General features: G+C 33.8%; 1 protein-coding gene across 3 annotated transcripts in view; it reads right to left on the reverse strand.

Annotated features, from left to right (window-relative positions):
- SLCO4C1 (solute carrier organic anion transporter family member 4C1) overlaps positions 1–13748 on the reverse strand; it is a 61369-nt gene that overhangs the window by 15170 nt on the left and 32451 nt on the right. For all 3 annotated transcript variants that reach the window (XR_005019173.1, XM_036845513.1, XM_036845514.1), the window contains exons 3-7: positions 11338–11520; positions 5232–5328; positions 3569–3690; positions 2495–2607; positions 307–451 (exon numbers count right to left, since the gene is read on the reverse strand). Coding sequence is in view for 2 of the 3 variants with exons in the window: in XM_036845513.1 (XP_036701408.1) it covers positions 307–451; positions 2495–2607; positions 3569–3690; positions 5232–5328; positions 11338–11520 (660 nt within the window). In the remaining variant the exon portion in view is untranslated. The remainder of the gene's footprint in view (positions 1–306; positions 452–2494; positions 2608–3568; positions 3691–5231; positions 5329–11337; positions 11521–13748) is intronic.

The raw sequence follows: 13748 nt of genomic DNA on the forward strand, positions 1-13748 counted from the left end.
CTCATGTGATTTAGAAACAACATGAGTAAATGAGTTAACGGTTATATTAAGTAAGAGATTAATAAAGTTAATGTTTTGAATATTAAGATTAATATATATTCGCTTTAGCTCTGTATATAGCATTTGTATCTCTCAAATTCATACAATAGATTGTCTAATGTCAGAAAATTGGAAACTTTTATCAAAATCAGTGTAAAGTTTAAACTTCAAGGAGTGGGCTATCCAAAATTTTATGCTATTTTAATAAATATCTAATGTGGTAAAGTAAGATTATTAGATTAAGCTAGAACAAAGAAAATGTTTTACCTGCAAGGGTAGCTGCAGAGCTGGAAGACAATCCAAACTGATTTTCTATAAATTTAGGTAAAAATGTAGCAAATCCAGTAGTAACTAAGGCTTCTGAGCAAGTTGATAGAACTAAACACATAAAGACAGTATTCCTCATCAAATTCTAAAGAAAAAATACAGTTCACCAAATGAATAACTATGATTATACTGCAAAATGCAGCATTAGAATGGTAGATACCATGATGAAATAGCACATTTTAAATACACACAATATAATTATTTGTAAAATTTCAGCATTTTCTTTAGCATAAAAGTATAAATACTGATCACTAATAGTTTTATACATACAATGTTGAGAAAATTTATACATGGAGCACCTAGAAAATTGACAGATGATTAATCAGTAGGGTGAATGTGCCTTGATCATATGCAAGGGACCAGGGAAAGGAGGTAAAAGCTGGCTTGGAAAGTTCTCTTCCCCAGTCTTACTATATATCTCCATACAATAAACCTACCCCATATTCGATTTTTTTTAATTGTGTTCTGAATTTCTATGTCCAGTAAATGAAGAATTGACTGTGAGGAAAGATGAGAGTGGTCTCTAAATATCAAACTTTTGGTACTGCTCCACAAGTATTGCTCTCGGTAGTTAAGAACCTTAGGTATAGAGTTAAGCAATTTTCAATAAGGGTCTATATTGCTGGAGTTCTCAGAACCTTATTAATCTACCAGAGGGGAGTATAGTGATTCAGTTATTTCACAATATTTAACCATAAAGTGAAAAACCACAAAGTATAGTTCTAGAATATTCAATGCAAAAAAATTCCATAAAACTGAGCAACACACACACACAAAGGAGTCACAAAAAGGCAAGATAAGACATTTAGAAGTCACAGCCAGATGATCGAACATAATAATAACAACAGTGACAAAAGGAAAAAAAGAACCTGAATGAAGAAATGCAATAATTTTTTAAAATAATGAGTAGAAAATATTTAAGTTTTCAGACTGAAAAAGATAATGGACTCCAAGCAAGGATTAATGGAAAAATGATACATATTTAGGAATAAACTAGTGAATTTCCTGAAATCAAAGAGAAATGAAAAAATTTACAAATTTGCAGATAGAAATAACTAAGAATCACATTAGCTTGAAACTTCTCAACTGCAACATATTTAACTAGAAAAGAGCCAAACAACATCTACAGACTACTAAAATTAAAGGAGTATGATCTGAAAGTATCCATCCAGTCAGAAATATCATTCTGACATTCAAGGATACTTAGATGGCATCCTATCTGAGAAAAACCAGCAATAAAATGCTGTATCTTTAGAGATCTGAATCAGAATCAAGATCTCAAAGCACGAGAACATAAGGATAAAAAAAGCCTCGGTCAGTAATGACTCTTGATACATATAAGAATTTATAAAATAAATTAAATAGAAATATATGAAATAGAACAGAACTACTATAAAAGAAAATAACAGTAATTAGAATTAAAAATTATAAACAATCTCAGCAAAACACAAGAATGTGCCTGTATGGAAGAGGAGGAAGGAGAGTTAAAAGTAGGATGAATGGAGTAAAAACATTTTAAGGCTTTCATTTGAGGAGGAAAAAAAATAATGAAAAGTAAATAAGTTCAAATCTTGAAAAGGTAAAATTATAAACTCCCTTATGTACAAAACTTTTATGATGCTAAATAGAAAGAATACTTCTCTGCCGAGTTCAATAAAACAGACCATAACACTTTTGTTTCTTTAACCTCAAATTCAAAACAAGTAACCACTAACCGCCACTTCTTTCACAAGGGAAAAATATTGGTTTGACATTCTCAAAAACATATTTACAATTCAATGATAATTGATCCATCCATTACACAAGGGAAATGGCATGGGATAATGGACTACATGCTAACGAGGAGCCACTGAATATTGAAATTGCCAATAAGATAACTCATGTTCTTCCAACCAATCTACTCTGGAATAGTTTTCATTTACTCAAAGCACAATACAATTAAATCTGAAGAGGTTTTTATAAGAGCTAGAACTATAGTAAATAAGCAAGCAAGAGTGCATTATGATAATATTTGTGTGTATGGATATACTGTTTACATATATTTGTAATATATACATATATCTACATATATATGTGTGTATAGGGGAGGGTGTGTGTGTGTGTGTGTGTGTGTACAGTGTTATTTTACCTTTAGAGCAGCTGGAAAATCTTTAAAACTTTGTCCAAAATTCCCATCTGTATGTTGTAAAGAATTACTCTGATGAATCTGGGAAGTTTTTCCATCTTGAATTTCTGCTGTACCTAAAAAAATAGTAAATTTACCCGCTCTATCTTCTTGCTTTCTAATGATTCTTTCTCATCCTTTATGCATTAAACAAAGAATGTTTAAAGCTTTTCTCTTCTACTCTAATTCTAACATGTTTTTTAGATGAAATAATATTTACTACCTATTATCATGTCTTTAATTTTTAATAATAGTACCATGAATAAATCTGAGAAAACAGTCAATACATAGACTCATAAGTTGGATGGCCCAGGGTAGAAAGAAATCAACGAGTCCATCTACTTCTACTCTGCCTACTTTTCTTCTGCCCATTTCCAGAAGTTAATCATCTATCCTGTTACATCTATTCTGTTACATATAACAGAAACAACTAAGTGCCTTCAGCCTGGAGAAAAATACTTCTATAGATATGTATATGAACCACATGATTATAAAGAAACAAAATCTCACAGAGAAAGGAATAGATATTCTTTTCTATTCATCTTTTCTTTTTGGACAGATTTTTAGTATTGAAATTTGGTGAAAATAAGTATACAAAAGCATGACCTTGGTGACAATTGAAAAAAAAGTACATGTACTATCATTAACAAATAATTAACATCAATAATTTAAAGCCAATTGGCTCTTGAAGTTACTAACTGAATACAAACTAATAGTTTAAAAGATATTATATCTCATATAAACATAAAGCAAGATTCCAGATAACACATAAGATACAAATTTAGTATTTAATAAAGAGGTGACTATGTACAGTTTTATTGGGTATTAAATGAAAATAAAGAAAAAACATGAATATTAAGATTGTTACCCAATATTTCCTAAAATAAAGACAGATATTCAAAAGTTTGCATAGGCAGACAACTGAGATTCTATTAAAAAAAATAGTGAATTTTCTAGGGTTCTTAGTAATCATGTAGAAAGCAATACTTGGCCTAGAATTGGAATAAAACTCCCTGGTTTTAAAGAAAATATTTTTACCTGGTAAGTGTTTTGGAAAGCAAGAAAAAGGTATTATCAAAGACCAGGCAAAGATCCAAGACATAAGAAATCCAATCCACCATGCCCCCAGCCATCGCGGATCATCCTCAGCGATATCAATGCTGTATGACAGAAAAACAAGAGGTAAAAGTCAACTCTATCTTGTTAATTAAAACTCAGTCACGATAATTATATAATTTATAATTCAAATGCATATATAGAGAAATATTATTATATTATCCAAAATTTCAAGTGGAGCCATTTTGAAGAATCACAATGGATAGCAGGCATAAATGAGAGCTCTAAGAATAATGATTTACAAAGTATTCCACATGGCAAATACAACACAAGTTTTAAATATTTAATAGTAAATATATGTATGTTGACTATTTGAAAGCATGCATGGAATTTCTGAACATTCTTTATCTAACTTTGGCTAGATTTTTCTTCTCTGAATATTATAATATTTAGTATATGTATAGAATACTAAATACACCTCACAGCGAATCACTGATTTTTGTTAAAAGCCCATACACTATGCCCCAATTGTGGCATTCATTTGAATGTAAAATTCTTCTGAAAGTGATAATATGTTAACAGTTTGTTATAATGGTTGTCATATTTTTATATCAACAGGCTCTTCCCCAAAACACATCATTTCTACAACTCATTTCACTCCACTGAAATTAAAACCCAGCTTTCTGCTGAAGGGCTTTCTCTGTACACCTTTTTATATAGTCTCTAAAAGATTAACCTAGGGCTACAAACATCAGTATCTTTGTATTGTACCACCTTCTGAAATTTTTTATTAACCTATAGTCTCTAAAAGATTAACCTAGTCTCTAAAAGATTAACCTAGGACTAACAGCTAAAGAACAAATCACGTACTGTGACCACATTTTCTTATTCATTGCTCACAGTCATGCAAAGGACTGTGTAGTTACAGTAAAATGAGAAAGTATGGCCTCAGCAAAGGCCACTAACTTCTCTATTCAGGAAAAGGAGAAGGTAACTCAGTGGGTAAGAAGGGGGTTTTGGAGTCAAAAAGATCTACTTCATTTCATGCCTTGGCCACTTACCAAGTTCTGTGTATCAACTACCTTATAAGATTATTAAGAGGATTAAATAAAATGGCATGTAAAATAAAGTTACACACAAAACCTATGTTGTCTAGAACACAGTATGGGATAAATAAACATTACCTATTATTATCCTCCAGTGTTACAGCTGTTAAAGCTGAACAATTGTGATCTCTATGATATTATCAGCGCTACTATAGCACTTAGTCTGAGAATCATAAACTCTTGAGACTCTTCAGGCTATCTACCTACAGCTAAATATACTGAAAGCACACCTAATTTTAATTAAACTATTATTTTTGAACAATGCACAGGGTACTGGTTATGTATTTTGAAAAATTTCACCATCTAACTATTAAGCATCCTTATTTGTGAATAAATACACTATACCAAGAGATGGTGTGGCATTAATTTGTGAAGCAATGCAGCCAAAACAGTACATAAAAATTGTGTGTATTCAGTTTTGTTTCCTGAAAAATCCTTCATGATATTCTGAAAAAATACTATAAAAATATTCCATCTATGGTACTAACATGATTAAAATAATATAAATCTAAATAAAAGAAAAATAGATATTGCCTTGCCTTTGTCCCAAATCAACATCAATGTACATGGCTAGCAACTGTCCTCCCAACACATAGCCAAGAGCAGGGCCTAAAATTGACATGGAATAGCCAATTCCTAGAAAAAGAACAAAGACAATGAAAATGGTCATCTGTGCAACTTTGCTTTGAATGTCTGACAAGTGAAGAAAGAGAAATATTTTACTATAGAAGAACAAAATGATTAGAATTATATGAAAATTACACATATTTTAACTAAAAAATGCCATTTGAGTGGTATCACTTGTCAAGGAGCTTAAAATACATAATTCAATGTCAAATATTTTAGACTACAATAATGATGGCAACAAATCCAATAATTATAAATTTATGAAAGTTATATCATGTTAACTCACAGCAGGGGTAGTTCATCTACTATTACCCTTTGTGAACAGTGATAGTAATTACCGGCTACAATTCTTACAGAAGAAAACAAAGTGAAATGAGAAGCCTTTTATACTCTGTACACATTCCAAAAGCATTCTTTATGCTTTAAGCTGATTTAAAACCTGGATCTGGTTCATTAGTCTGTTTCTAAAAGTAAACCATTAAACTCCTTCTCTTAGTGAATCTCCCATTTTAACTTGCAACAGAATTAAACTGACCTTATTTCTCCGATATTTAAAACTTTGTCATATATAACTTTTTACTTTTTGTTAAAAAATTATGCATACATCAGTATCTTCATATACTACCACCTTCTGAATTTTTTTATTAATTACTGAGATTCTCATTCTCATACACAAAAGAAAAGGAATATACCATACACAAAGTGAAGCATACATCAATGGTAAAAATGACTTATGTACTAGATCAAGGCTCCAAAGTACAGGTCATTCAAGATGATCTGAAAACATATAAGAACTTTTATTTATCTATCAACTACCCTAATTTATATTATAACTATATTTTTAAATGTAAAAAATGTATTGGTAGAAAATTTTAAGTATATAATTTATAAATAAATAAGTATATATATATATATATATATATATATATATATATATATATAATTCATGCTCAAAAAATTTTATGGCTAAAAGTACATGATTAAAAATGCTGGAAATCAATGATTCCCAAATTATCTTTGGTATAGATCTTTTTATAAATTATTTCCAAAAGGGTTTAGACCGATACATTTATAAGGATACCTTATAAGTTTTGTGGAAGTATAAAATTGCTATAGGGCTTCCCTGGTGGCACAGTGGTTAAGAATCTGCCTGCCAGTGCAGGGGACACGGGTTCGGGCCCTGGGCCGGGAAGATCCCACATGCCGTGGAGCAACTGGGCCTGTGCACCACAACTGCTGAGCTTGCGCTCTAGAGCCTGTGGGCCACAACTACTGAAGCCCGCGCGCCTAGAGCCCGTGCTCCGCAACAAGGGAGGCCACCACAACGAGAAGCCTGAGCACCACAATGAGGAGTGGCCCCCCCTTGCCGCAACTAGAGAAAGCCCGCGAGCAGCAACGAAGACCCAACACAGCCAGAATAAATAAATAAATAGATCTATTAAAAAAAAATTGCTATAAAAGTTTCTAAAAGTTTATTTTCACTTTTTGACGTTCTTCATGTTGGCACGGATCTATGCAATTCACACTGAATAGCACTATCTACATCTCCTGCTTTCTCAGTCCTCAGCAATTACTCCTCGGTTAACAATAAAGAATGCTTTGCATATGTTCACAAATATGTTCATAAAAGAAATATATCAAGAAAGCAAAGAATTTAAAGTTTTCAGTTGATGAAAGGTGAATTTGCTATGACCCCAAAATTAAAAATTGTGGTAATGGTGGATGGACTATGGTAGACTAGTATTTCCAACCAAATTGCCCACTAAGAAAAACTTTTAAAAACTGTAAAAATTATTTTTAAATATAAGGCAGATAAAAATAGTGAAGGACCACTGTTTCACGATTCTTAAGAAGAGAGAGATTTAACAAAAATTGGGACTGATTTTTTTTCCTGGGTATGGTGGCTAATTCTATAAGAGGCACAGGGAGGGTAAACTGTCCTTTGCTAGTCTCTAGGAAGTAGGGAAACAAAAGTTGCAGTTTAGGGAGTAGAGCTTATAAACTTCCCCTGTCCTACATTTTAAGTTGGCACCTACGAGGCTATACTCTAAAAGCAAGGATGAGTTAGAAGTAGACTGGCTCACAGAGTAAGTGCAGTTTAGCTTCAAATAAACTCAGTCCCTGAAATTAGATAAAGGGCATCCCAGATTGTAGTGTTCCCATGTACGACAGAGGTTGGAAAGTTATTAAAAGACACACAGAGTGATTCTGAAAAAAAATTCTAGAACTATAAAATACATTTGTCACAATAAAAATGAAATGGATCCACAGCAGATTACTTAGAACTGAATTGAGTATTACTAAACTGGAAAATATATTATTAAGTCAGTAAATATTTATCAAAAAGCACAGAAAAAATACAGGATAGAAAATACAGAAAAGATAGTAAAGGAGAAAGAATACATTAAAAAAACAAAACAAAATCCACAAAGGCCTACCATACATGTAATTGCAGTAACTGGAGTCCCAAGAGAGGAGACAATAGGGCAGAAGTTATATTAATAATCATAGGAAATATTCCAAAACCAATGAAAAATATCAAGCAATATATTCGTGAAGTCATATAAGTTCAAAACAGATGAAATAAATGGAATCTTGCACCTATACACTCAGAGTAAATAAAACAAATGAAAATCAAATATAAGAAAAGAATCTTAAAAATGGTAAACATACATAAGAAACAGTGGAAGTGAATACAGTAGCATAGCACTTTTAAAGTGCTGAAAGAAAATTAATGGCCAACTAATTATCTATTCCCAGTGAAAATATTCATCAGGGAAAAGGGTAAAAAAAAAAACTAGATGAAAAACTAAGAGAATTCATCACAAGCAGACTGTTCCAGTAAATTAACTCAAGACTGTTCTTCAAGTTAAAGGAAAATGATCCCAGACTGAAACTCAGAGTAGCAAAGGAAAGAAGAGCAATAAAAAAAGGTAAACATGTTTATAAAAGTGGATCAATATTTTTAAATAAAACAGTAATACTTATTTCAGGAATTTAAATATAGAAGGGATTACAGTACACAGAAATAACTGAATAAATGTTGGGAACGGAATAAATTTAAAGGGTTGTTTTTTGTTTTTTTATTTTTTTAATGCTATTCTTGTCTGCTTACATTCTTTTTATTTATGTATGTATGTATGGCTGTGTTGGGTCTTCGTTTCTGTGCGAGGGCTCTCTCCAGTTGTGGAGAGCGGGGGCCACTCCTCATCGCGGTGCGCGGGCCTCTCACTATCGGGGCCTCTCACTATCGGGGCCTCTCGTTGCCGAGCACAGGCTCCAGACGCGCAGGCTCAGTGATTGTGACTCACGGGCCCAGTTGCTCCGCGGCATGTGGGATCCTCCCAGACCAGGGCTCGAACCCGCGTCCCCTGCATTGGCAGGCAGATTCTCAACCACTGCGCCACCACGGAAGCCCCTATTTAAAGGGTTTTAAGACCTATGTGATGATTAGGAATGTGGTAAAAGTATCAATTAACATTAGAATTTCATAAAATCAAGTTTGCATATAAGGTAATTAGCAGATGAACAGTAAAAGAGCATATACCTAGGAAATTATTGGAGGGGAGAAATGAAATAATAAATATTAAATTATCAAAAAGAAAGAAAAAAAGGGCAAGAAATAAGAGTGTAGAGCAGATAGGAAGCACATATTAAGATGAAAGATTTAAACACAAAATAACATTAACTGAAATTAAAAGTTCAATTAAAGGACAAAAATTGTAAACCCCAAAAAAGCATTTAAAGAGGAAAAGGTTGTGAGGCTAGAGATGCTGTGTAGCCACTTTTTTCCTTCATTCTAATAGGTAGCAAATTTTGACTGTTTTCATTTTGCCCATTTTTGCCTTGTTACATAAAATTGTTTCACATAGAGGAAGGCATGCTACCAGTAATATATACTATTTTAAAAGAAAGAAAAAGGGAGGAAGATTTTGGAAATGGGGAAATGTATACAAATATAAAAAGCATACGAAAGGATTTCAATCAACAAAACCTAATTACCCAATGAAAAGTATCAGTTATCTGAAATTGAAAAAAATTAAAATGAGTTTCCCAGTTTTGTTACTTTTTGGTTTTTTCCTTTACTCTCAAAAATTACCATTCAATGAATTCCTACAGTACAAGAGATAAGGTAGCAGGCCTTGTGGCTGCTATCTTTAGAAAGACCTGCTTGCAAGTTTGGCTCTCGTCTGGCATCTGGGATCTTAAATGTCCAGAGGGATGCCACAGTTCCCTAACTAATAAAGGTGGCTCACTGTGCTCAAACTGTTTGTATAAACAATGTGGTTTTGTTGAACACTTGTATTCCTTCTGAGAGTCTAGAAATTTTCTATGTGCAAGGCAGAGGGTTCCTACATGATCAACTACCAATAAAATCCTTGGGCGTTGAATCTCTAATGAACTTAGCTGGTAGAAAACATTTCATACATGTTGTCACAGCTCCTGGCTGGAGGAATTAATTTCAATCCGTAGGGCTCCATGAGGAGGGAGTGGACTCTTGTGAGCTTGCAGCTGGTTGTCTCTACTTCACCTCATATACCTTTTCCCTCTGCTGATTTTGCTTTGTATCTTTCTGCTGTGATAAATCATAGCCCTGAGAACTGTCAAGTCCTAGAGAATTTCAAATCTGGGATGGTCTCGTGGGCCTTCACCCGACCCTCCCATGCTTAAATAATTTTTGAATAACTTCATATTTTGTGTGTTACTAAAATATAAAGATTGAAATTGTTTTATGAGAAGTACTGATTAGAAGAGGACCTCAGAAAGAAAATCTGTGAACTGGGAAGAGTGAAAAGCATCACTAGTAGCTAACTGAAATAAAAGCACTGTTAAGTTAGTAAATGGAGAAGTTGTACAGATCAGCCAGAACGTGTAAAGAGAGAGCATCAGATCTTGCGGAGAGACCAAAGCAAAGCAAGTAGAGAAAACAGGTAGAAGTGTAGTGGTTTCCATATTAGAGATGAGCCTAAGAGATTAGTACCCTCTATCAGGGTTGCATTGAACACATTTGACTTCCAGTGACTACGGCAATAGGTCTTTGTTATAGACTGAAAGTTTGTGTCATCCCAAAATTCATATGTTGAAACCTAATTCCCAATGTAATTGTATTTGGAGGTGGGGCCTTTGGGAAGTGATTAGGTCATAAGAGTGGAGCCCTCAAAAAGGGATTAGTGTGCGCTTAAAAGAAGGCCCCAGAGAGCTCCCTTGTCCCTTCTGCCACAGCTAAAAGTCAGCTGTCTATGAACCAAGAAATGGGCCCTTACCAGATACTAAATCTATGGGCACCCTGATCTTGTATTTCTCAGCCTCCAGGATTGTGACAAATAAATTTCTCTTGCTTGGAAGCCAAACAGTCTATGGCATGCTGTTATAGTAGTCCAAATGGACTAAGTCCCCTACATTAGAATAATAGACTGATAAAGTGAAAATGCATGTGCAAATAAATTACACATTAATTTGGATGTAGGGCCATGCATGGTCTAGTTAACTCTACCAGGAACTTCAGGGATGGAATTTAAGAGAAACTTGTACTGCTAAGAATTAGTTCACAAAGGAAACAAATTGAGTCATACATAAAAAGCATTAATCTGAAATGGAGAACTCCACAGGAGTTTCCGAGTACCATTGTGTGGTTTCTTTTGTTGACTCTAGTCAAGTCCATGTAGGCTGAAGTAAGTCAGTAGAACAGCAGAGCTCTATCCCCACACCTGTGTAAATTAGCCTGGGGTACATTCCAGCAATCTAGACAGCCTACTGCTTGGATGGCACTTCCAGGAAGGCTGGCATGCCCCCCACAGGAAACAGAGCAGGATGTCAATAAAAATCATAACCGCATTCAACTGAAGGACATGATACATCAGCATATAATTAAACAAAAAAAGTAATATTGCATTTATCAAATGTAAATACCTATGAAATCACAACTTCTTAATAAGTGTATGTTACGCTTTACTTATAAATTAAACAAGCAGTAAGATAAAATGACACCGAGACATTTACATTAGAAAGCAAACTTACCTATATAGAGAGAAGATTTGTGGGTGGGCACAGAATCATCAATAAAGGCTGTTCCTAGGGTATAAAGAGGAGTTCCTCCTGTTCCCAGCAATAGTTGTCCCAAAATAAAGACATACAAGTAGTAGAAAAGTGAAGAACTTGAAGCAGTACAACTGGTTTTATTCTTTGGTGTTAAGCATGTATCTTTAGGGGAAAAAAAAATTGTGAATTTATCAAAATTTTAGCTAATAATTTAAATATCTTACAAATTATACTTGCCTAACATAACCTTCCTTATTTCTTCCGATCACTTCACTTTGATTATACTTAAAATATTTTTAAATACGTACATTATTAAAGAAAATTTATGAAACATTACATCAAAATTTAGAAAATACAGAACAAAACTGAGAAACATCACTTAAGAACCAAAATTAACAAATTGTGTAAACACAAGTGAATCAAGTGGTGCCAGGGAAGGATAGTTTTCAAATTGAAGGGAAAAAAAAACACTAGACTTGATTTTTTTACAAGTCATAAATACAATATGACCACCGTACTGATTTTTTCTTTAAAAAGATTTTTTTTTGTTACCACCATATTGATACTATCAATCAGCATGTTAAACACATTTGAAAAGTGTACTTAGACTATAGGATATTTTGGCCAAAACAGTAATTCTCAATATTCACTACATGAGACTTCCATGGTGGCACAATGGTTAAGAATCTGCCTGCCAATGCAGGGGACACGGGTTCGAGCCCTGATCCGGGAAGATCCCACATGCCGCTGAGCAACTAAGCCCGTGCGCCACAACTACTGAGCCTGCGCTCTAGAGCCCATGAGCCACAATTACTGAGCCCACGTGCCACAACTACTGAAGCCCGTGCGCCTAGAGCCCATGCTCTGCAACAAGAGAAGCCACCGCAATGAGAAGCCTGTGCACTGCAACCAAGAATAGCCACCACTCGCCACAACTAGAGAAAGCCCGCGCGCAGCAACGAAGACCCAATGCAGACAAAAATTAATTAATTAATTAATTAAAAACAATATTCACTACAAAGCAGTAATATTTAGAAGTTATGTCTACTTCTTTTTTACAGGTCAAACTATTTTATTACATTTATATTTTGAAGCAATCTTTGGGCCTATAGGATGTTTTTTTGAATATTTTAAAAGGAAAAATTATTTTTTTTTTCTTTTTTTCCTTTTATTGAAGTATAGATTTACAATGTTGTGTTAGTTTCTGGTGTTTAGCAAAGTGACTCAGTTATACATATATATACATATTCTTTTTCATATTCTTTTCCATTATGGTTTATTACAGGATATTGAATGTATTTAGTTCCCTGTGCTATACAGTAGGACCTTTTTGTTTATCTATTTTTATATAGATTGTATCTGCTAATCCCAAACTCTCAATTTATCCCTCCCCCACCTATTTTCCCTAAGGGGGGTAACCCTAAGTTTGTTTTCTATGTCTGTGAGTCTGTTTCTGTTTTATAAATAAGTTCATTTGTATTGTATTTTAGATTCCACATATAAATGATATCATATGGTGTTCATCTTTCTTGCTCTGGCTTACTGCACTTACTATGATAATCTCTAGGTCCATCCATGTTACTGCAAATGGCATTATTTCATTATTTTTTATGGCTGAGTAGTATTCCATTTTATGTATGGAGTCTTCTTTATCCATTCGTCCATCAATGTACATTTAGGTTGCTTCCATGTCTTGGCTATTGTAAATAGTGCTGCTATTAACATTGGGGTACATGTATCTTTTCAAATTAGAGTTTTCTCTGAATATATGCCCATGACTGGGACTGCTAGATCATGTGGCAACTCTGTTTTTAGTTTTTTAAGGAACCATCATACTGTTTCCACAGTGGCTGCACCAATTTACATTCCCACCAACAGTGTAGGAGGGTTCCCTTTTCTCCACACCCTCTCCAGCACTTGATATTTGTAGATTTTTAAATGATGGCCATTTTAACCAGTGTGAGGTGATACCTCATTGTAGTTTTGATTTGCATTACTCTAATAATTAGTGATATGGAGCATCTTTTCATAAACCTATTGGCCATGTGTATGTCTTCTTTGGAGAAATGTGTATTTAGGTCTTCTGCCCGTTTTCTGATTGGGTTGTTTTTTCTGTTATTGAGTTGTATGAGCTGTTCGTATATTTTGGAAATTAAGCCCTTGTTGGTCACATCATTTGCAAATATTTTCTCCCAGTCTGTAAGTTGTCTTTTTGTTTTCTTTATGGTTTCCTTTGCTGTGCAAAAGCTTATACGTTTGATTAGGTCCCATTTGTTTATTTCTGCTTTTATTTCTGTTGCCTTGGGAGACTGACCTAAGAAAACATTGCTACAATTTATGTTAGGGAATGTTTTGTCTATGTTCTCTTCTAGGAGTTTTATGGTGTCATG

This window comes from Balaenoptera musculus, chromosome 3 (assembly GCF_009873245.2).
Source record: "Balaenoptera musculus isolate JJ_BM4_2016_0621 chromosome 3, mBalMus1.pri.v3, whole genome shotgun sequence".
In the NCBI taxonomy this organism is placed as follows: Eukaryota; Metazoa; Chordata; class Mammalia; order Artiodactyla; family Balaenopteridae; genus Balaenoptera; species Balaenoptera musculus.